At 51.6% G+C, this 21,617-nt stretch overlaps 7 protein-coding genes across 7 annotated transcripts; 2 read left to right on the forward strand and 5 right to left on the reverse strand.

The window, feature by feature from the left end:
- Positions 1-354: 354 nt before the first annotated feature.
- On the reverse strand, positions 355-1,497 carry LRP88_05365 (F-box protein; the record flags this gene model as incomplete). Its single annotated transcript, XM_083241919.1, has 1 exon — positions 355-1,497. The coding sequence occupies one exon, from the start codon at positions 1,495-1,497 to the stop codon at positions 355-357; it is 1,143 nt and encodes a 380-aa protein (XP_083103067.1).
- A 4,026-nt stretch (positions 1,498-5,523) lies between these two features.
- Positions 5,524-6,425, forward strand: LRP88_05366 (uncharacterized protein; the record flags this gene model as incomplete). The annotated part of the gene is made up of 2 exons (XM_083241920.1): positions 5,524-5,606; positions 5,669-6,425. The coding sequence occupies 2 exons, from the start codon at positions 5,524-5,526 to the stop codon at positions 6,423-6,425; spliced, it is 840 nt and encodes a 279-aa protein (XP_083103068.1).
- Positions 6,426-6,681: 256 nt separating this feature from the next.
- LRP88_05367 (uncharacterized protein) lies at positions 6,682-6,938 on the reverse strand (the record flags this gene model as incomplete). The annotated part of the gene is made up of 2 exons (XM_083241921.1): positions 6,682-6,759; positions 6,813-6,938. The coding sequence occupies 2 exons, from the start codon at positions 6,936-6,938 to the stop codon at positions 6,682-6,684; spliced, it is 204 nt and encodes a 67-aa protein (XP_083103069.1).
- A 1,051-nt stretch (positions 6,939-7,989) lies between these two features.
- Positions 7,990-9,192, forward strand: LRP88_05368 (uncharacterized protein; the record flags this gene model as incomplete). The annotated part of the gene is made up of 2 exons (XM_083241922.1): positions 7,990-8,316; positions 8,371-9,192. 2 exons carry the CDS (start codon positions 7,990-7,992, stop codon positions 9,190-9,192), a joined length of 1,149 nt encoding a protein of 382 aa, XP_083103070.1.
- A 1,049-nt stretch (positions 9,193-10,241) lies between these two features.
- LRP88_05369 (uncharacterized protein) lies at positions 10,242-10,826 on the reverse strand (the record flags this gene model as incomplete). The annotated part of the gene is made up of 1 exon (XM_083241923.1): positions 10,242-10,826. The coding sequence occupies one exon, from the start codon at positions 10,824-10,826 to the stop codon at positions 10,242-10,244; it is 585 nt and encodes a 194-aa protein (XP_083103071.1).
- Positions 10,827-16,096: 5,270 nt separating this feature from the next.
- LRP88_05370 (uncharacterized protein) lies at positions 16,097-17,476 on the reverse strand (the record flags this gene model as incomplete). The annotated part of the gene is made up of 1 exon (XM_083241924.1): positions 16,097-17,476. The coding sequence occupies one exon, from the start codon at positions 17,474-17,476 to the stop codon at positions 16,097-16,099; it is 1,380 nt and encodes a 459-aa protein (XP_083103072.1).
- A 1,476-nt stretch (positions 17,477-18,952) lies between these two features.
- LRP88_05371 (uncharacterized protein) lies at positions 18,953-20,389 on the reverse strand (the record flags this gene model as incomplete). Its single annotated transcript, XM_083241925.1, has 2 exons — positions 18,953-19,012; positions 19,064-20,389. The coding sequence occupies 2 exons, from the start codon at positions 20,387-20,389 to the stop codon at positions 18,953-18,955; spliced, it is 1,386 nt and encodes a 461-aa protein (XP_083103073.1).
- Positions 20,390-21,617: the final 1,228 nt, after the last annotated feature.

Below are 21,617 nucleotides of genomic sequence, written 5' to 3' on the forward strand. Positions count from 1 at the left end.
CGATGCACTGACCTGATTGGAACCCGACCAGTCGTCCTACAACCTCCCCAGGAAGTGCTCTCGGCCGGTCACCTAAGAGACTGGAGAACAAGGAACCATCTACCTCGGCCAAGAAATGAGTTTCAATGATGCTCATGGTCCCTTATCCATGAATTAGTGAATGGCCTCTCCTTAACGGTAACCGCGAGTCTGAAATTGGTTGGCTTGACTATGTGATATGATGACGGCCGTGAAAAAGATGACAGAAGAGCGGGAGGATCAAAGACAGAAAGAAACATCCATAGACAAGAGATTCAACGGAAAAGTTTCAACACGAAAGTGCAACATGCTAGGAAAACAACCGTCGCAGCAAACTCAACACATATCGCCCCAAGCGCCGAACTCCTCCCAAATAAAACACGTCTCTCTAAACGCCTTCGCCTCCCTCGCCTCCCTAGCCAATCTATCTTCATCGAATACTATATCCAACCCGTCGAAAATGTCTTCCTCCTCTGGGTCCACGGCCTTACGATCGAGAGCTCCTTGGACGTAGAGTTCCATGCACCCACGGCATGGCTGCCTCGTGTGCTTGATGCACTTGCAAACCTCGCACATCTCTCGTCGTCGGTGCTCGATACGCGTGAGACTCTTGTTGCTGCAACCCATCATGGCCACGCACCGCTGGCAGCGCATCTTCCAAGCCGTGTCTGGATCCTGTTCGGCCATCTCGAGCTGCTTGCAGGGGAATTTTGCCTTTGGACGGATGCGGGAGCACATGTAGCAGGGGAAGTTCTCAATGTTGGAGAACTCCAAGTCTGCCACGTCCTTTGCCCACTTGTCCCGGACGAAGCGGTAGCGGGTTGGAAGGGAGACCCAGCTGTTTGGCTTGACAATGTCGCTGAGGTTGTAACTAGCTTGGGCAAGACGAAGAACATCGTGAAAGTCCAGGAAGGAAGCGATGTTGAACATGATGTGTGTTGGGAGTGTTTCCAGTCCTTGGCATTCTCGACGAGGAGACTTTGTGCAGAGGGCCAAGGCCTCAGCGACCTCGTCCTCACCAGAACTCTCATTGAGAAGATTCCCCTGACACTTGGTAGACTTTGTCTGATACTGACAGCAGTTGTGACAAAAGTAGTACTTCACGTCTCTTGTCCCGTTCTCGATAGCCTTGCCGTGCTTATAGTGCTTCAACTTGCCAGCGCAGTCAAGACAGAAGCGATTCTGCCACGCATCCCGGCCAAACCAAGCAGGACGTCCAAACTTCTTCTTTGGAAAGAAGCGAAAGCACTTGTAGCAGGCGAACAGCTCCTTTCCAATCTCTTGAAAGTGACGATCCTGGTTCTGGCAAAAGTCGGCGACTTCAGACCTGGAGAGGATGGCGATGGGATCGAGGACCTGGTGGAAGAAGCGGTTTGTGGAGGCGAGGTTGACGATTCCTGGGTAGTCGAGCTGTTTTGCTACTTCAAAGTGAATGTCAAAGGGCAGGTTTTGGAACCTGAGGGGGTTGTTGGGGTTCATCTTGGCTTGGGTTGCCAGGTATGGCGGCTCAAGTCCAAGTGAACTGATAGTTGATGCCGCTGAACTTTGATGTGGCTGCTCAGGGTTGATGTGTATGAGTTGGTTGCTCAGTTGTTTCCTCTTGTTGTGTATGTCTCCAATGCTGAACAATGAGATCACGTATCATCGCTTTGTTGGTGTAACCCATGTGTGTCGCCAGTACAAATCAGGGCATGAGTCGAAACAAAAGTAGAAAAAGCTTGTATATACAGATCTTGAAAAAGTGAATGCGTTACATCCTGAGATACCCTCACTCCTGTTTTCCGAGCTTCTTTTATAGCGAGTATTGATGCTGAGGTTGGCCCCCATCGCCGCCTGACTCACACGGCACATGTGTACAACGACCATGCACAGTTTGGCTCAAGCCTAGGGAAATAGGCACTGCAGCCTAGAGATGATACTATCCCTCTACTAAAGTGCCAATCACCTTTCGAGTCATTCGCGGGCACTATGTTGTCGTCTTACTCAGGGTGGCTGGGGTGGGCCGGGATATAGGCAGACGATGCTAAAGACCCTTGGCGGCGGGAGTGAGTCTGGATCACGACAACGCCTGAGATAGAGGGCAGAAATAATCAAGATGCCTAGTCACAAAAGGTTGCGGTTAGTGATACGCGTACCTATCATACAAAGGAAAGGGAAATCCTCGAGAGGCATTAATTTGTTATCTATTTGCCAGTGCAAGCAGCAAACAAACAAACAAACAAGAAATCATTGGCTTGGGTCGCGCTCATACACCATACGCACATCCAAATGCAGTCTCACACCACGCTTATCATTGTACCTGCATCCGGTGGTAAGACCAATACACCTCTCCGATCCTCGGTCTTTCAGGGTGACTCAGTTCAGCGTTGAATACCAGTCGTTGATGGTAGCACATAGGTACTCAAGCTCTTGCCCATCCTCACCACATCAGCCCAGGTACTCCAAGGACTAAGTCGCATGGCCCTGACGAAGCGCCATCCTCCGATACAAACTCCGAGCTGCGCCTGGTCACATTGCCCTCAAGTCTCTCCTCTAGCCGTGAGCACCTCTCCGGGAAGGCCATATGAGTGAGCTCCCTCAGTGCGAACGCGGTCAAGCCCAGCCTTCCTCTTCATCCCTAGGAAGACCATTAGGACGAACCTCTGGACTGCCGTTGTGGTCAAGCCAAGGGTTCCAAGTCCGACCATATTCGTCAAAACGGCGCGCCCCAAAGCTCCGCACCACCCAGGTTCTTTGTCGATGCACTTGTGCCCCAGATGAACTTCAAACAGCGCATCATTCGGCACCGTTTCGAGTGTTGTATCAACAAGCCTTGGCGGAGCTATCCTTGCGCAGAGGGTCCAGCACTGATACTCGGTTCCATCGAAGTGGTCTGTTGACAGCTATGCACAATGCGCATAGTAAATCTCGGTTGGTTTTGTATGTTGGCGATTATGGTTGCGTTTGCGACCCTCTTGTTGACCTTTCTTCGCGTTGTTGAGTCAAATCCAGCAATCCTACCCGGCAGGGTTTTCGAGTAGCAAGAACTGTTGAGCGACCAAGATAAAGACAAGAAAATATGTGGAATTAGCTATAAGACTGGGGTATATAAAGTCGTTACTCATAAAGTTCAGCATCAAGTGAACATGTCCAACGTTGCTCCAATGATATCCTACTTAGAGGATGAAATGCCCTTTCCCAGGCATATCTGCTGTAATTCCATATACGAGCGCTTCTTGCTCGCATCCAATTTCGGTTTATGTGGTTGAACAAAGGAACATGTGGTCGTGTCGTCGTGTGGTGATGAGTGGGCTATGCCCGGTATTTTCGAGTATCGGTCGTCATAATACTGCTCTCTTTATGTCCAGAGAGGAAAGGTCGTCGACTGGAAGGTATGGGGACGCTCTCGCTTTGAGCCGACGGTGTAGCTTGACCCGCTTGACAAGAGCCATGATGCAGACTCCAACGACCATGAGGGCCTCGATGCTGAGGAGGGCGATGTAGACGATGTTGAGAATCTTCTGCTCGCGCAGATAGGCAAAGGTTGACATGCTGCTGGGCAGCGGAGCTGAACTTGGGACGAGAGGCATGGGAAGGAAAGTCTAGATTTGTTGCATTCTCTTCTTTTTTGTTGGGATTATCGTCAGTCGCGTGTCTCGATGGGCAACGGGGGCTCGCCACTCTCACCTTGCCCTCGATCAACAATCAAACTCCAGGCGCCTCGCAAGACTGAAAACGAAATACTCGCGCTCGCAAAAGAGAAAGTGTGGTTGTGTAAAGAAAAAACTCTTGGGTGGCGGTGTGGGATAGTATATCATCAGCGCCAGAGAGAGAGAGTCGGGGGGAAGGGTTCCAGTTCCTCTTAGTTTGTTTCCTTGGCGCCGAAACGAATGGAGTCGCCCCCATGGATGGTGTGCTCCTTTGCAAGGCCTATTTTAATGCTAGGGTTGCAAAAATGCAGTGCCGTCCGGGGAGGGGAACGACCGCTTTGACCGCCTGGATGCCCGTGTTGGATGGCCGTTTAAATGCGAGGAAGATGGGCAATAAGCCTTTGATCAATGCAGTGAGATGCGCAATTACCGGTGGGACGAAGCCAGATTGTGGCCTCATTGTCACCTTTTCGTTCGAGCCTCGTTGGGGAGACGGCAAGAGAAAGAGAAGCAAAGTCTCCTCTGGTGCAGGGATTGCCTGATCCTGGCCTGGGGCGAGGCGATCGCCAACCTTTTTTGCCCTGTGACCAACTTGCTTGTCCCCCCAACGCTCGTAAACCGCAGTGGGCTTGCTCTAAGCTTGGCCAGATGAGGAACCGACAAGAACAAGGCTGGCGGGTCTCAAGCGGGCTCTCCGTCGCGTGACAGCGTTGCAGTTGTATCCATGTATCCTGTGGCATCATGGGAGAGTTTCTGGCCACCGTGACATGATGGCATGAAATTTCCCCTGAAATGATCGAATCTATGCTGCAGAGATGATAAGCGAGGGTTCAGACATGGTCAGATGAAATGGAAGGGAAGGGGAGGGGAATGTCATCAATAAAATTCCCGCTTGTGGCTCTTGCATTTGATGAACAGGGGTTCATGGGTTAGTTAAGATGGAGTCGTTACCTCGCAGGCGGTGGCTGGATAAAGGCGGTGATGAGATGCAGTATCCGTCACTCCCACCAAGAGACCGTCATCATCCTTTCGCAATAGAGGAACATCAAGATAAGCTCAAGGTCAAAACGAAACCGAAATGCTTTGCCTCGAAGCATCACAAGTTACGCGTGTCAAGACGCGCAACCGACACATCGCGTGTCTCATCCGCGTGTGGTGAGTGTGCCATGTAGATGACGCCGTCGGGTGGGCATGAAGAGAGGCTGTATGGTATGTATGATAGAGAAAACCTCGGGAATGGGTGCATGTTGCAGATAAACCACCATCGTAGAGGGGGTCTGTTGCGCAGGAAAGGGTCTTTCACATGTCAGGGCCAGGCATCCTCGTGCGTCCTTGTTTGGTTGAGATTGTCTCATTGCCTTTGCCACGCAACGTAAGGGATGCGTTCCTGAGCCAGCAATCATCAGTGACAGCTGCTTCTCCAACGAGCAGTTGATCCCAACATTTCTGCGAGGACATAAGAGGGTACTTGCAGATACACAGTCCTATGCTGTGCAGCCACGTATCTCCCTAGCACACAACTATTACACAGCCACGCCTGCACCGCCCATCATGCGACCAACGTGTCGATGACGTCGCCCTCCCCCGCATCATCCATCAACAGCTGCCTCCCTCTCAACTGAGTCCTCTCCAAGCGCCCAAACAAGCTCCCCACCAACTTGACCAAACACGCCTTGCCTCCCGTCGTCACGATCCAGGTTGTGGTGTCGTCATTCCTACAAGTTTCCGCGTGTTATTATAAAAAGCCTTTGCCGCGTCGCAAAACTCAAGCCGTCCAAGCCAGCTTTGATACCCCTCCATTACCCCTCCTCACAACATCCATTCCATTCAACAACATCACCATATATCATCTACTTCCCTAACAGACACATTCACCATGGCTTCTAACGCTACCGTTCACGTCAAGAACATCGCCGCCGCGACCAACGACAGCGAGATCAAGGACTTTTTCAGCTTCTGGTAAGTTCACGATGCCCACTAGCCACATGGCATCACGGACCTCCACTAACCTCGGCCACTAGCGGCAAGATCGCTGATCTCAAGGTCACCACCGAGGGCGAGACCAAGTCGGCCGACGTCACTTTTGAGAAGGAGACGGCCAAGAAGACTGCTCTTCTCCTCCACAACACCCAGCTCGGCCCTAACCACCTCGAGGTCACCAGCGCCGGCGAGGATGTCGACGATGATGCCGCTCACCCCACCAAGAACGCCGACCGCGACTCCGACGAGATCACCCAAGAGGAGAAGCCCCGCGCCCGTATCCTGGCCGAGTACCTCGCTCACGGCTACGTGATCGGAGATGCCGCCATCCAGCGCGGAATCGAGCTTGACACCAAGCACAACGTCTCGAACCGCTTCCTCACCACCCTCCAGAACCTCGACGCCAAGTACCACGCCACCGACCGGGCCAAGGCCACCGACCAGAGCTACGGCATCACCCAGCGCGCCAACAGCCTATGGCTCGGCCTCAGCTCGTACTTTGAGAAGGCCTCTCACACACCCACCGGCAAGAAGGTCGCCCAGTTCTACACGGATAGCAGCCGACAAGTTCAGGAGGTCCACGCCGAGGCTCGACGTCTGGCTGATCTGAAGACGGAGGAGGCCGGTGGCAGCGCCTACAAGGCCGCAGGACTCGAGAAGGTGTTTGGCAAGGAGAAGACCTCTGGCACCACTGCTCCCGAGTCGGGTCCTGGTGACTCTACCGGCACTTCCACCCAGCCTGCTCCTACGGAGAACATTCCCAACGTCAGTGCTCCTGAGGGTGGTGAGAAGCATTAAATATCATGAAACGATGATGATCATGAAAACGGTCGATGAGAATAGGAATTGTTGGGTTTGACAGGATAATCCTTTGTTGCTTTGTAACGAGTTATCACCTTCAAGCATGGCGCACGTGCAACATGATTTCAAATTGATTCCTCGATCATGGTTTATTAGACTGCATAATACGTGATCCATCAAACTATCCCCCTATTGACATAATTCGTTCCACCAACACCAACAACCCGACCACATGAGCTTTGCAACATGAAAATTACTCCTTCTTGAAGCCCTTGGCGAATTTTTCTTTTAGAATATCCTCGGTGATGGGCTTGGGGTTCGACACGAGGTTCTACAACTGGGTCAGTGTTGTAAACTTGGGTGTCGTAGCTTGGAGGGACTCACATCAAGTTGACTCTTGGGGTCCTTGTACTCTGTCTTGCCGAGACCGCCCTTTCCAGATCCAGTAGGATCCTGTAGCTGGCGACCGCTCTGGCCCTCAGGAGAAGGAGACTGACGACCCTCAGGCATGTTGACTATTGTTCTTGGTGTAGAGTTGAAGGTTTGGCAGCAAGTGTAGTTGAGTAAAGACGTTTGTTGAAGGTTGAAGAAGTTGCAACGGTATTGAAACGGCGCCTCTTAAATACAGCAGCAAGGAATGGAGCTTGTGCCGACTACGGAAGAGATGATTGAACATTGACGTCGAGGCGCGAGTGTATGCCGTCATAGGGAGAATTACATCATGACGCCAGATCGAGATGGTCTCTACGGATCCATCAATGGCTGAAATGTGACGATAAGATTGCATTCATCCGGAATAGGAATTCTAGGCTCTTGATGGTCTAGTGCCTGCATTTTAAAACCTTGGGGGTTGGTTGATTGGTGTGAAGCTCTCAAGATGCCTGTATCACTGATATGGTGCTCGAGTGTTGGTGGTGAGATTGGTAGATGACAGGGCGATTTCCCTGGTCATGCAATGCAGCACGGTACATGCCGGCAATTGAAATAAAACGATGGCAAGTAGTCCTTAATACTCTATGCATGATACCCGGGCGAATTAATTATTCATGCCTTCGGGTAATGCTGCTCTTAGAAGCCTCATCGTGGAACAATGACGCATACAAGGCCTTCCACGTATCTCAAGGCCTCACAACGGCCTGATTGACTCAACAACAGCAATCTCAGCTCTTTATCACGACTGTGACAAGGCGACTCTAAGCTCACATCACGGCCCAAGCAACAACTGTCACCAAGTTTCAGGGGCTCTGGCAGACCAGTCGGAACTCTCGAGCCGGTCCAGGGGACAGCCCCAGCAGCCTGTTTTAGCGCCCGCCTCATCCGTTCCAGTGGTGCCAGCGGCCCGCTAAACCCCGCACCCACGGTGGGAACGCGCGCCCGTAAGGCTCGGGTTCAGGGCGGTCGAGTCCCGTCCCGTTCTCAGACACGCGTCGGGCTTCGGCTTTACTCTCTTCATGATAAACCGTCGTTATCCTCCCTTGAGCATCTTTTGCAACTTGACTCCGAGCGACACTTCTACTCTGCAACATCGAGAAGCAGCTGTAGCTTCAGCTTCATCACCGGCATGCCGGATCTCAACTCGGTTCCTCCTTCGCCTCATTCTCTCGCGGTATCTCGCCGCCAGTCTACGAACCAGATGGCTGCTCCGCCAGTTCCCCCCTCGCCATCCCTCAACATCCTCCCTTCGAACCAGAGCGCGGTCAACCATTCCCAATCTCCCTCTCTCCCATCGCCAGTTCTCACGGCTTCACAACCGCCATCACATGCCTCTATCGTGCCCGGATCGGCTGGGGAGCATGGTGTTGGACCTGGCCCTGGGCCGCTGAGACATCCTCGACCCTTGACCGCCGCGGAGCTCCATCTCCAGCTCGAAAAGGAGCAAGAGGCTGTGGTAAGTAGAGAACAATACGCAAGCTAAACCTCCAGCATCTAATGTTCATCATAGGTCAACCGCCTGACTCGAGAGCTCTCCCTTCTGCGAGCTGCCCAGAACGCCTCGGTCGTTTCAAACACATCGTCCACCTCGGCCGCAAACTCGTCCCATGATGTCGCCGAGCAATCCCTCCTCTCCGGATCAGGCTTCTCCATCCCGACCGCTCGCCATCAGCGAACATCATCCACCGCATCACAGAGCTATGGCAATCAGCAGCTGTCGTCGTCCTACGAGGCACGGATCCATGCCCCTCGCCCCTCCTCGCACGCTACCCCTCTCTCACGGCAGAACAGTTCGGCCTCTCGGAGGAGCCAGACAAACTCGCCCGGACCGCAACATAGCCTTGATCCCTCGAGCTACTTCCAGCACCAGAGGATCCCTGCGCCCACGTCGATTCCCCCGAGCTCGGTCGGTGCAACACCGGGAAGCGTCAGCGAGCAACTGAGCCCCGGCATGATGCCAGCAACGATGCGATACGAGGAGACGGCGTTTTACAGAAATGAGCTCGAGACGGCCAAGAGGGAGAATGATGCCCTGAAGCATCGAATCAGAGAGCTGGAGAGGCAAGTCCGCCAAAGGAGGACGAGCGATGCCAGCCGACCAAGGAGCGAGAGTGTCAGCACCACTGCCAGCTTCAGCGTCACCCCGGCCGGAGGAGTCAGCATCGCAGGACCCCGAGACGGAGGCCTCGTCCGACCGGGAGGTGAGCGCGAGCGAGGAATGACGACGCAGAGTGTGCTCAGCGTGGCCAGCGTCGGTGTCGGCGTTCCAGAGGAAGAGCTCAAGGTTGGCGAGAGCGCGGCCAGTGCTGGAGTTGCCCCTAGTGCGCAATGATTGGAGGCTCTAAGTGTCGATATGCAAGGCTCGTAGACAGCTCTGCTTCTAGTGGTGGGCTTGGAATGAACATGAAATCACGACTGGGTATGCTGGTATTGGCGTTGGAGGAGCTTTAGAATCACAGGAAGAGCTCTGTAGATATTTTTCTTTCACGAAGCAAGTGCTTAGATTTTTGGTATTGCAACGACTGCCTTGGTCCAACTTTTGTTTCCAAACGCCGCCTTCTTGATCATCGAACCCATCCCATCTTCCATTACCGAATCTCTGTCTGGGCTCGGCTACTCAAACTCCGTCTGAACATTGTCTGCATGTAAAATGCATCCCGTCGTCCTTTGGCTATTCCTCGGATACGGAGGCTGCCTTCTGAGCCACTGTCCCCCAGTTGCAACTTCTGCTGGACATCCATTCGTTAAAGGGATCCAAAGACGGATCCTTGTTGTTAATAAAGTCGAGGACGAGCCGCTCAGGTATGATCCGGGGCTTCTGCGCCTCAAAGCGCCCTCCATATGAAGGGGAAATGAGGAAACGATGCAGTTTGAGTTTCTTCGCCTTTGCGGCACCCCTAATGATCTCGACAATGTTCTCATTGGTGGAACATTGGTGAGGAAGAATATGCTTCAAAGTCTTTGCATGATTTTCCATGAAATCTATGAAGAACTTGGGGCTTGATAAACTGGCAAATGCGATCTCGATGGTGTGCAAGAACTTCCACCTGCAAGCGAGGAACACGGTTAACATCCAGTTCGATTCTGTTGTTGGTCTGAGATAGGTTCCAGTTGGCCTAAATCTCAAAGATAACTCGCGAATATTGACAGCTTCTGTTAGAAAATATCGCACCATGGCTTCGGCGGTGTACGACGTCTTCCAAACACCTCCAGCCGAATCAGCCCGAAGGTCCAGCCGGAGGAGCTTCCCCAATGGCTTTTCCCAAGGCATGGCAGGGGGCCGGGAACGAAGGGGAGATTCTGTTGAGGCCAAGCGTCTGAGATACCTCCTATACCCTGGTATGATGGGGACACCTGGTTCATCTCCACTAAACACGATGACTACGTCGAGGAGATATCTGGCAGGAAACGAGGCAGGAACGCTGTGAGTTGGCCCCCTTCGGCTTGCAGGCACTCGTAATTGAGCCATTTCATGTAGTTCAAGGGATCTTGACACCTAAACGAGGTGATTCTCGACTGTGGTCTGCACATGGCGGGCCACAAGGCAAAGACGAGCCCATCTATCTCGTCTCTCTCCGGGTCGAGGTCCGGGGGGCCAAGCTCCGAGGCAAAGGTGTGCAGGTTGGGCATGGCATCAACGCTCAAGAAGAAGTGATTGCGGAACTCCTTAATATAGTCTTCATTGCCAGTCCAAGTGTTGACATGGCTGTAGTAGTCATCGTGCGTATCGCGGGTGCCGCGGGTAATCCAGATCAATTTTTGAATGAGAGGGGCGAGGTGAGGTGATAAGGCTATGCCTTGAAGTCTCTTGATGTGCTTTTCCGCAAAGTTGACCTTGATGGTGTGAAACAGACGAGGGAGGATGAAGGGCTCGAGGAAACGCCAGCATAGGCGGATGGCTTTTAGTGACGAGGGGGGGAGGTCGTTGAGGGTTTGGCGGATGATCTCAGGGGGGAGTTGCTTCATTGTTAAGAGGCGGCGAGTTTTATTGTTGGCAGACTTGGTTATTTCTGAGTCTATGGTTGGAATCATTCCGGGGAGGAAGTAGAAGATGGTTAGTAGCAAGCAGTTGGGCTTTTGAACAAAGGGGCAACACTCACGACATAGACGTGACAAAGGAGCTGGATGTCATGTTCTGTTGCCTTGAGGGCGTCGGGTAATAACATGGCAAAGAGATTACACGTCATGTTCATCTATCAAACAAAGGGTTGTGAATTCTTTTGTTTGTTTGTGTAGAAGCGAGTGATGTACGTTTCCGCCTGGGATGGCTTCGGGAAGCTGCATGTAATAAGGTGGTCCGCTAAACCAACTGCGCATTGCCATCGGAAAGCCGCCAGGGGCATGTTATAAAATGTATCATGCTGATGATGGAAGCTGGGATGGGGAGAGGACATGATAGGCTCTACTTGGTCCGCTGTTTGGCTCTCACTGAAGCAACAATTGTTCCTCAAACTCACGATATTGCCCCGTGACATGCTTGCTGCTTGATCACCCGCTAACTCTTCATATTAATCCTCTGCGTCGTTATCCTGAAAGTTTCCCTGCTCCATAGGCAGCTCGCAGTTGCGCCTGACTATCCGTTTGCCAACCTGGGAGGCTCTGCGTTTTGTCCGGGTTTGTGCATGGAGGGTGTCTTTGACTGGATCTGACCAATGCCAATACCGGAACAGAATATTCAAGAGACAGAACATGCATGAAAATAGGCAGTAGTTTGTGATCAACATACAAAGATACTCTAGTTATCTCCAGCAGGCTTTTGTTCCAGCTCAAAGACATCCGCCAAGGCCGTATACATGATGGCTGACCGATAAGAACCCTGACAAACAAAGAAAAATGACCCAAAAAGAAATAGTACAAGTGACTTCCTATAGCTCCCAACAATAAACATGGTTGCTCGTGCAGACAACAAGAGATAGCAGGTCCCCCAAACTATCCAGATTGCCCAAAAACTCCTGCATGGTACTCATATCCCCGTAACAATATCGCAGTCGGACAAGGTTTATGCGTGTCGCCTTCTCTTGAGGCGTCGTGTCTCTCCGTTGTCCGTCGTCTCCTCGGTGGGCGTCAATGAGGGTGTCCGCAGCGAGTCATTTGCTTCGTTTGTTAGAGCAACACCAGCTTCCTTCAGCACCGAATCAACGTCCTCCTCGACCTATCGGGGTGAGGTTACCTTCTCTGACAGGGATTGTAGACGTTGAATCGTGGCTTGATCCTTGAGAGACGGTACGATCTTGTAGGCTGACTTGAGGGCGATGCTGGAAACAAGTGCCTTGCGCGTCTTATTGCGGAGGACTATCGCCAGCTTTTCAATTTGCTGACGGTAGTTCAAACCCTCTTTTTCAAGATCCAGAATGCGCTGCTTAGAGGATTCGTGCTTTGCTGTGAGGTCCTTGATGCCCTGGTTAGCCGCGACGAGGTTCTCGTCAAAGACACGGCAGCTCTCCTTCCACTTCTAGAGGCTTTCGTGAAGTTGCTGTATCTTCTGGTCCTTCTCTACCATCATCTTCTCGAAATCTTCTCGCAGCTCTCTGAGAAACTTTATCTCGATCTCGGACTCCAACTTGTAGTCGTTCAGGCTCTCAATCTCTTGCTGCTGGCTGTTACACCGCTCTCTCAAGGATGCTGTCTCGGCCAAAGCATCGGTGACACCTGCTGACAAAACATCGAGTGGAATCTTTCGCGCTATGTTTGTATTTTCTGTGTCCAAAGAGCGCGAGGTGAGGTAGGAAATGTATGGAATGCTGAATAGCGCGGGTGCCCTGGTTAGGTTAGCCACTTGAAGAGAAGGAATATTCGGATAAGGGCAGCACCAACGTGTGTGACGCGGCTGAATGCAAGTGCGAGAAGAAGAATCAACAAAGGCTTGCGTCTTGACGGCCATCTCTGTTGTGTTGACGGGGTAAGTGCAGCTGGCAAGCAGTGCCAGGCCAAGTGCCACTTCACTGGCGACTGTGAATCATTGGCGAGGCCGAGCAGACCTGTTGCTGTCGGGCATTGATTGATAAAATCACAGTGGATTTTATGGCCTTATTTGGTCTCCTCTGTTGTTCAATATGCTGTTAGAGTGAGCCATGACAATCAACGTCGAGCAAATGCAATGAGCCACAAGCGGGCAGTCTTGTCCAGGTATAAAGAGAAGCGATCGATCCGGATTGAAATGACTTATCGTCTCTGCACAGTATCCAAATTTATTAAATAAGTGCCACAGTCCCTTTCTCTTGTATAAATAACCTTCGCCTCTCGTCAACACTTTGTGCCCCTCGCAATCATCTCTCCAACTTGGAGGTGTCCGCGAGTTGATCATCGCCGACACAACGATGTCATTTCCTCACGAGCCAAGGCAGGCTGGGAGAAATATACCAACAGGGCCATGTCCTAAAACACCCAAAGCGCGCATCCTTCACCGACAGCAACATGTTGTCCGACAGACCAGGCTCGTCCTCAAAACACGAGCGATGTTTCGATCCGAGACGATCCGCACGAACTTCTTTCAGTGGGGGAAGGGGATGGTCGAACCAGACACCCGGGAGTAAGACCTCATCATCGCGTATATGACAAAGTATGTCTCGAATACCAACGTCAAGATACAGAGATTTCAGGATATGGCCAGGGAGATCTTGCCCAAGGTGGCCAGTCGTCGCTCATTGGTGAGCCTTGCGGGAAAGATCATGAACACAACGTTCTAGACTTGCCAGCTCTTACACAAGTCGAAGAGATGTCCTCTACTCTTATATACTATCTACTTCAAGTTCCTTGTCTAAGAACAACTCCTGAACAACCAGCCAACACCCCGTGGTTTGTATCCTGGTATACTGAGCCAGGCTGGGGTGTCGTTTGGCATATGGGTTCTGGTTGCTCCTCTGGGCTACAAGGCACTCGCCCTGGGTTGTATAATGCCTCGCGGAAAGCAGCAGGACATTACCGCTAAGCCAGCCATTGGTCTCAAAGACAAAATGGCTAGTAACTCTGGGATTTTGCTTCAACATAAGTAGTGAGTCGGCATGCAAACAATACTCCCCAACACTGAGCTAACGAAGCGATAGATACAGCGTCAAGGCGATCCTATAATAGCCTACTACTCTATGAGTCGCCAACACATATGCCTTTTCAGCTACCAGATGTGATTCTCTCATATCTTTTCAATTCAACAACAAGGGACTCAAGGCAAAGATCTCCCGCCGTCGTCGCGCTACGGGCGATCCCTCCTCTGAGCTACATCCTTAAAAACTATATATACGCGACAGGAAGGTGTCAAACGTGTGGGCCGGCCAGGCGCGGCGTCTCCAAAGAATGGCAGGCCTATCCTCGAAGCATGCAAAACCCACTCCTTGAAGGTGCCATCTATTAGTACCCTCATCAGCTCGGTATGCAGTGGGCCATGGAGAGAGAAGATCCAGGCACGCCAATTCCGCAAGACTGTCCGAAGCAAAAAACACACCAGCAGCTGCTCTGTATATACTCCCACGCCAAGATGTTCTGTATCTTCGTGTATTCACCCGTCGGAGGGAGGATGGAGACAGAAAACGAGTCTGGTGAGACACACCCGGATCAAGCTTGAAAATCGGAGCACGTAAATATCCAGTGTATCGTACGCTGCTTCAAGCCCAGCGTGTAAGCCGGTGGGATTCTCAGGTCAACAACCTCTGGGATCACTGTACAACCTCCCAGAGCAACCAGGCGTCTCTTCCTTTTGCTATCGCAATGAGCTACAGTACATCCACAAACCTTCTGCCGCCACTTATATATACTTGTTCTCTTCTCATCGCAGTGGGCCCCTTTCCGACCATCCGCGATACCGTGATATCAACGATGACGAGACCTAACTCCCACAGTTTTCTACGCCATGTCTCAGGATAACTCCTCGCCGAGGCGACACAAGACGTCGACTCCGACAATGAAGTCGCCCATGAGAATCTACCTGAGGACGAAAGCCATGAGCGCGCTGCCATCCCAACTCTCGTAGCGGCGGGGGAACACCTAGAATAGCTACGGTCACAGGCAATATATAGCCAAATCCTGAGCAGGTACAGCTGCGGGCGCGGCTAGAGATGCAGGCTATTCGCAAGAATCCTATGAGCGAGTTTAACCGTTCACAGTCCAACTTTCTCTTGCCTCCCACTCACTCTACCTCATCTGACCCATATTCTACTCATAGTTTTTCAAGCCCGGTTTCGTCACCTCGGCTGGTTGCGGCTCACCCACGCTTCCCCTGATGGTCAGTAACGCCCTTGCCACCAATATTGAGAACAATCTCTTACCGAAGAAGCGCATATAACTCCTTACTGTGTGGCGATATGATCGGCTTCCTATATATAAATGCATAGACAGAGTCATTTGCGGGTCGATAAGCACCTGCTTGCCCATCATGCCGCCTCAGTTTTGTCCCTCCCCGGTTCTATATAGAGGTGCTGAGCCTTGCCTCAGTGCTTGGAGAGGCAAGAAAGGCAATAGTCTGGGCCCTGTACGAGGCTCTGGACCACGATTCCACTGAATGTACCTGGGAGCAGGCTGTTCCAGGTGGGCCTCATGCGACCGATTATAGATGGGCACTGATGCCCTGCAGGATATATAGAAGTGCGCTAAAGCTCTGCCTGACAGTTGGGAGCTGCACCATCAACGGCTGGTGTCCAACTGCCGACGGTCGAAAGAGATTCTCGAGAAATCTTTCAAAGCGTTCGCTCACCACGATTTATGGGTGGAAAGGGGGAAGGGGTTGAAGCCAGACATTAACACCATCGCGACATATGTCGATTGTTCGGGAAAGAGTGTCATGCAGCCTTGTCAAACTGACACGGCCATCCCGCCGGTCAAGACATACTTAAGCAAGGGTAGGTCGGGTTCATTCCAGAGTTACCTCGACCAAGGCCTTCTGTTCGAGGCACATGGAATGGCAGTACTATGATGGCTTCAGCGGTTGACTTGGAGATTACCACCACATCGTAAAGATGAATGGTCGGTGCAATTCCCGAAACCCTTACTTTCTGGTACTAGTTCAGAATCGAGAACCTTTCTACAAGCCATGTAGTCGATGTGGCTACGTATCACTAGCATCTTACTCCTACTCACTTTAGCCAAGCATGCCGAGGCTGATTTAGATACCAATTAGATCAAGGTAGTCAGTCACCTTACAATAGTTCATACTTATGAAATATACTGAATCATGGGTATCATTTGTTAAATATCTAAGTCAATATTCCGCCTGCCTCTCTTTCATCACATGTGATCGCCTAGCCCTTCTATGATGGATGAGATTCTGCCACAATGTGCTTTATAGGGAAACCATTGGCGATAGCTGCGCCTTGTAATTGCTTGAGCCAGGGTGCCCCATCACCTTCAGGAACCGGTCGGTGAGAGAGACTACAGTCAACAAAGATGGAGTCGTCCAGGTATTGGTAGTCTGAGACCTCAATTGCACACTCAGACAGTGAACCAGGGAAGGGTGAGGCGCTAAGCGCAGCGCAGGTCCAGGCCATTTGCTGCAGGATCTCAATCATGGTGTGCGTCCAGGCTGAGACGCTGAGTCTGATGGAACCGTCTTCGACTTCAATGTGAAGTAGGCGGAGGCCAGGACATAGAAAAGGGTCTTCGGTGCCGTCCCAGATGGACATGCCCGTAAATGCGTGGCCGCCGCAACTGGATATCGATGCTTCCTTGACAGCATCTTCAATACAGCCAAGGAGGAGAAGCCCACACTTGGGCCACTGCTTGGCCGTGTACTCTGATATTGTGGTGTAGACGCAATCGTTTGCCGTTCCAGTGATTGCTGGTAATGAGCCCATCTTTACAAGCTGCGGGTCTCCGATGCCTTCGAGAGGGCCAAAGAGTTGACACTCAAACTTGAACTGAATGACATGAAAGCCATCGGTAGGTGGTCGAAAGGGCCTCTTTAGGAGGATGTCCCAGACAGCCGACTCCATGAGATGCATCTGGACATAATGAGGTGAGACGAGGACCTCACGAATCCTCGAGATTAACTGCCTGGCTGACTCTCCCGTGGTGATGTACGTATGTAGTGAGCGCGCAATCTCATCGGGTGACCCTCTGGGTGAGCGAGCAGGGAATTCACGGTCCCAATAGCTGCACAGGAGTTGCAGGGCGAGAGGAAGATCAATGCCTCGTGCGGTCGTCGACCATGTCGCCGGTCGTCGTGAGATTCCAGGACCCAACTTTTCCAAGACACAATGCGGCGCCTCAGGCCCGTTGAGTATTAGAATTAGTTGACATATGGGCCCATCAAACAGTTTCTTGATCTGATCCCTTGAGTCCGGGTTGGAGTCGCAGTAAAAGGACCACAGCTCATCCCACAACTCCTTGGTAAACTCAGACAGCAACCGATCCAAGACTCGGTCAATGTTGATGCGGACCTTTTGCTCTGGTAGATAATAGTGAGTGAGAAGATCGTTGTTCAGGCCATCCGAGAGGGCTGTGGCGAAGGCGGCGACGACTGCGCCTCCGATGAGAGGCGGGACGAGGACCTCGGCATTGTTTGGCGAATGGGCGGTGCGAGGACGTCTGCTCGGCAGAGGAGGCTTGATGTTTATAAGGGAGGCATTCGCGATATCGGTAGCGTGGTGCTCATGTGTGGTGGAGGACAGGGGCGGGTTCGGAGGGGGCATGTCTAGTCATTGCGGTAGAGTCTAGTGGGTGTTGAAACGAAGGGATCGAGACGTGAGGTCTCACAGCGAGATCATGTTGAAAAGTCCATTTTCCAGCCAAGAAGAGATAAAAGGGATAAACTCATAGAAAGAGGAGGAACTCCCCGAAAAGAGAAGCAAGAGTTTATTTGCTCTGAGAGTTAAAAAAAAATGCGGTCGGGTGTGCGTCGTCAAGCATTGCGTGGCCCGCTGACAAACGGGGTAATTCCATTAGTCGGGCTCTCTCTGCTGCAAGAGATGACGCCACCCGACGATGAAGGAGAAGATCAATTTACCGAAAGTATACGAGAGAGATTGATAATGAAAAGAAAGAGTCAACTCTATTGCCTTGTATTGAAGCTGATGCGGCCTCGTCGACGACCTTTGACTCTGGCTGACGTCCTCACCTCGTGTAAGTGCCTCGCGTCTTTTTTTTGGTGGATAATGGAGTCGAAGGGCGGGATATGAAGGCCGCGTAATGAGGACGCCATGGGGCGATAAATCACACCCCGTCTCCTCTTTCTTCCCCCCTCACGAAACGGATCTTTTGCTAGTGAGATGGGAACCCCGGTCTCGATCTTGTTTGGGTCTGTCGTGTAAGGTGGTTAAGAGAAAGACGAGTGTTTTCGTAAAAGAGAGAGTCGAGGAGACGCATGCCAAGATGTGCCCCTGCGAACTTGAGATGAAGGGTGACAAAAAGGTAGATACACTACACAGCAGATGCTTGCGTGCGCTTGCGCCTCATTATCTTGTCATCAAGGCCGAGGATGTTCCTTGTTCCATTTCTCTCCAAGCTTTGCCCTCAAAGACCACGTAATCGCAGTCTCAACTAACCAGCCTCGATGCCTACGAAAGGAGCAGATCGCAATTACCGTCTGTAGTCGCATTAAGCACGGCTTTTAAAACTACTAGACCCTTTACCTTCGCACCTCCAACACAGTACCCTTGAAATGACGGCTATGGACATTTTTCGCATGTGGATGAACATCCCAGGCGAGCCATTCAGAGAGGAGAGTCATGACGGCTTGCACCGCCTCACCGAAAAGCTTGGGTCTGAAGCTTAACCTCATGCATGAATGAATGGCCTCCATCCTCCCTGCTTTTTTCAACGGTTTAATGGGTCCTTTACTCGGCCGAAAGAATTATAGAAAAGAACTCGTTCGTCTTGCATGCATCAACAGGCTGTACTCCGGACGTACCTTTGTTCCAGCTCAACACGCTGATCGATCCAATCATGCCAAATCACCAACATTCACACTTTGACAACCCCTTTTTAAAGAGATGAAATCATTATTGTATTACCACATCGTCCATTTCCATGTCCGTGCCGTGGATTCTCTATGAGTAAATGAAAGGAGCACAATTAATTAATGCAGTAGCCACCCAAAGACATTAGAGCGCCACCATGCCCAACGCCGCCGTAAATCATTGTCATCAACGCTTTTGAACGTGTCGCTTCTAAGCAATAGGAGCACAGGCAAATGGGCCCTGCACCTCGCCATTTCTGAACTTCCTTATCTGAAGCCGAGTTAGCACGAGTCCGAGATCAAGAGGATGATTTGCACTTACCACATCGTCAACACTAGCGTATGTGCCACCAACCAAGATGATGATTCCAATGATGAAGATCGTTCCGTTGAGAAGACTCTTCAGGATATTCTCCTTGGAGTACCACGAACCCTTCCTGATCAAGAGGAACCACATCATGGCAGGGAAATAAAAGGTAAATCCCGAAATAAACAGGGAGGAGGAGATGGATAACAAGTTGTTGAAGAAGGGAATGGCCTCGGCGATGATCCAAGCGAAAAAGGTGATAAAGATGATCATGAGCAGCCAAGTCGCCCAACCCTTTGGCGTATTGATGTATCGAATAATTGAATTCTTAAAAATTCGCCCGTGGAGATATCGGGCAACAACGATCGTATTGATCGATCCCGAGATGAAGATGACGGGCAGGGCAATGCCAAAGGTGACCTTGCTGACGAGCTCGCCGGCTGAGAGGAGAGCCGGGGACTTTACAGAAGGTCCAACAAAGGCGTAGATAAGACTTCCGGTGAGGGTATAGATGGTGATTTCGAGGAGGCCGAGAGACCAGATTGACTTGACGAAATCTTTCGGCGTATGCATCTCGTCCATGAAGGAGAATTGGCAGATTGCGAAGCAATATGCAAAGACGATGTTGCTGATGGCGATAAATGCTTCGGTAAAGCCAAGATCCTCTTTAGGCCAGGCTGACCACGGTACGCTGGAAAGTCCGCCATTGTCTCGGGCCTTGATGCCGGTTGCGATAATGGTGGTTCCAACAGCCGCGATGATAGAAGCAAAGTCGATGTAGCCAAGGATAGCAACCTCGGCGAAGCTGGGCGGAATGGCAACCAGCAAGAGAAGAATGGCGGAGACGAGGCCGAAGACGAGGGAGCAGGCTCCGTCATCAGTAAGCCTGAGGAAGGCGATTGTTCCCGTCAGGCAGTGCGAGCCAACCAGGAAGATGAGCTGAAGAGAGAACATGACGCTGATCAACTCGTAGCCAAACCGGCCATGTCCGAAGCGTTCCATAAGCAATTGACCCGCATCTGCATAGTGGGAGACGTGGGGGAATGCTAGTTTGACCTGTCCGACAACGTAGGACGTGTAGATGGCGATAAGGCCGATGCCAACACAGAGGATGACGCCGGCGACCATGCCGAGGGTTGCAAAGGCGGCTGGGAGACTCAGGCAGCCCAGGGCGACGGCCTCGACAATGAGGACGACCGTCAACCTCTTCCAGCCTAGACGGTGAAATCGGGCGTTGCCCTCTTCTGCCTTTTGCTGCTCGACGTCTGTGAGGCCGGCGGTAGTGACGAGCCTCGCCGTGTCCTGAGACGTCTGGCGGGATGATGTATTATTGTATGTCATGTTTAGGAGTGTCTTGATGTTGTTTGAATGCGTTGCTGAGGTACAATTGGGTTCTATGGTAACCCGGATCTACATTCTCTTATATAGGCACTTTCATTACGAGGCACAGCAAACTACAAGTTGATGACTTGACCTCGCTCTCGGGCTCGGTGTACAAGCGGCCGAATCCGGGCAAAGACAAGACCGCGGTCACGAACATCGTCAGGCGGGAATAGCACGCAAGTACAAGTCCGCCGTGCCATCGTGAGCGACGTTCTATTCCTGACGAGGTTCCCATGATGGTGGTCGAGATCTGTACAGGGGTTGCGCTCTGTAAATGGGTGATCTGGCGGGTCGACTTGTCCGAGGGATCACGCCATGGCCAGACCAGCGGGAGAGGCGCTGCTAAGAAACTCGGCATGTCCCGAGGACAGGAGAATACGGTCTTGGCGGGAAGCTCGTGGGGGATTGGTTGGCGTGCCAAGGCCCGGCCAAGAAGGGTGCTCGAGAAGGGCCGGAGACGACGGCATTCTTCGTGCTCACATGACGGCCTGCTCATGTTGTTTACAGTCAGAGATTCTCAGAGATTCGATCGCAAATCAAGCTTAAACTGAGATGGATAAAAATATGGACCGAGCTTCTGATGCCTTGCACCGCCCCCGCGCCTGCTGATCAAGTCACCCCATGGCCCATGGGGTCGTTATGATGCTGAATCTTGCTATCGGAGAGTTTTGTTCTCCGCGGGCATGATCGTGAGTCAGTGTATGCGCGTATTCGCCTTGGTAACGAGTATGTGAGCTCTCCCCAGAGGATTTGTTGTAAAACTGGCTCTTGGTTTTGTGTGCTGATGTGATGCAGGGTAAACGGGTCTCGAAGCGAGGTGGAGTTGGGGATATGCAGATGGTTTTTGTTGCATGTGAAGACTGTCAATTAATTAGTAATTAAAATGGAGAGTAGTGACTATCTCGTGTCTTTCTAAATAAACATGATCTAGAAACCTTGAAGAGACTGGTGGTTTGCATATATTAGAGTGGGCTCTGTAATGCGAGATGCATGATTGTCACCAAAGATTGACTCAGATTTCACCAGTGGCGACGTGAATTAACTTTCACCTAGTTCAACAGTAAAAATAAAGAACTTTCAAGTACTGAGCATTGATTGAGACATTCGCCGAGTGAGGTATGGTGTTCTTTGGATGAGGGAAATCTGTGGTTCACTTCATGGTGAGGGAGGCAGCCCATCCATCAGG

The sequence above is a fragment of the Fusarium phalaenopsidis genome (assembly GCF_050370095.1).
Source record: "Fusarium phalaenopsidis strain FUZ10S chromosome Unknown contig_32292, whole genome shotgun sequence".
Taxonomy (NCBI): Eukaryota; Fungi; Ascomycota; class Sordariomycetes; order Hypocreales; family Nectriaceae; genus Fusarium; species Fusarium phalaenopsidis.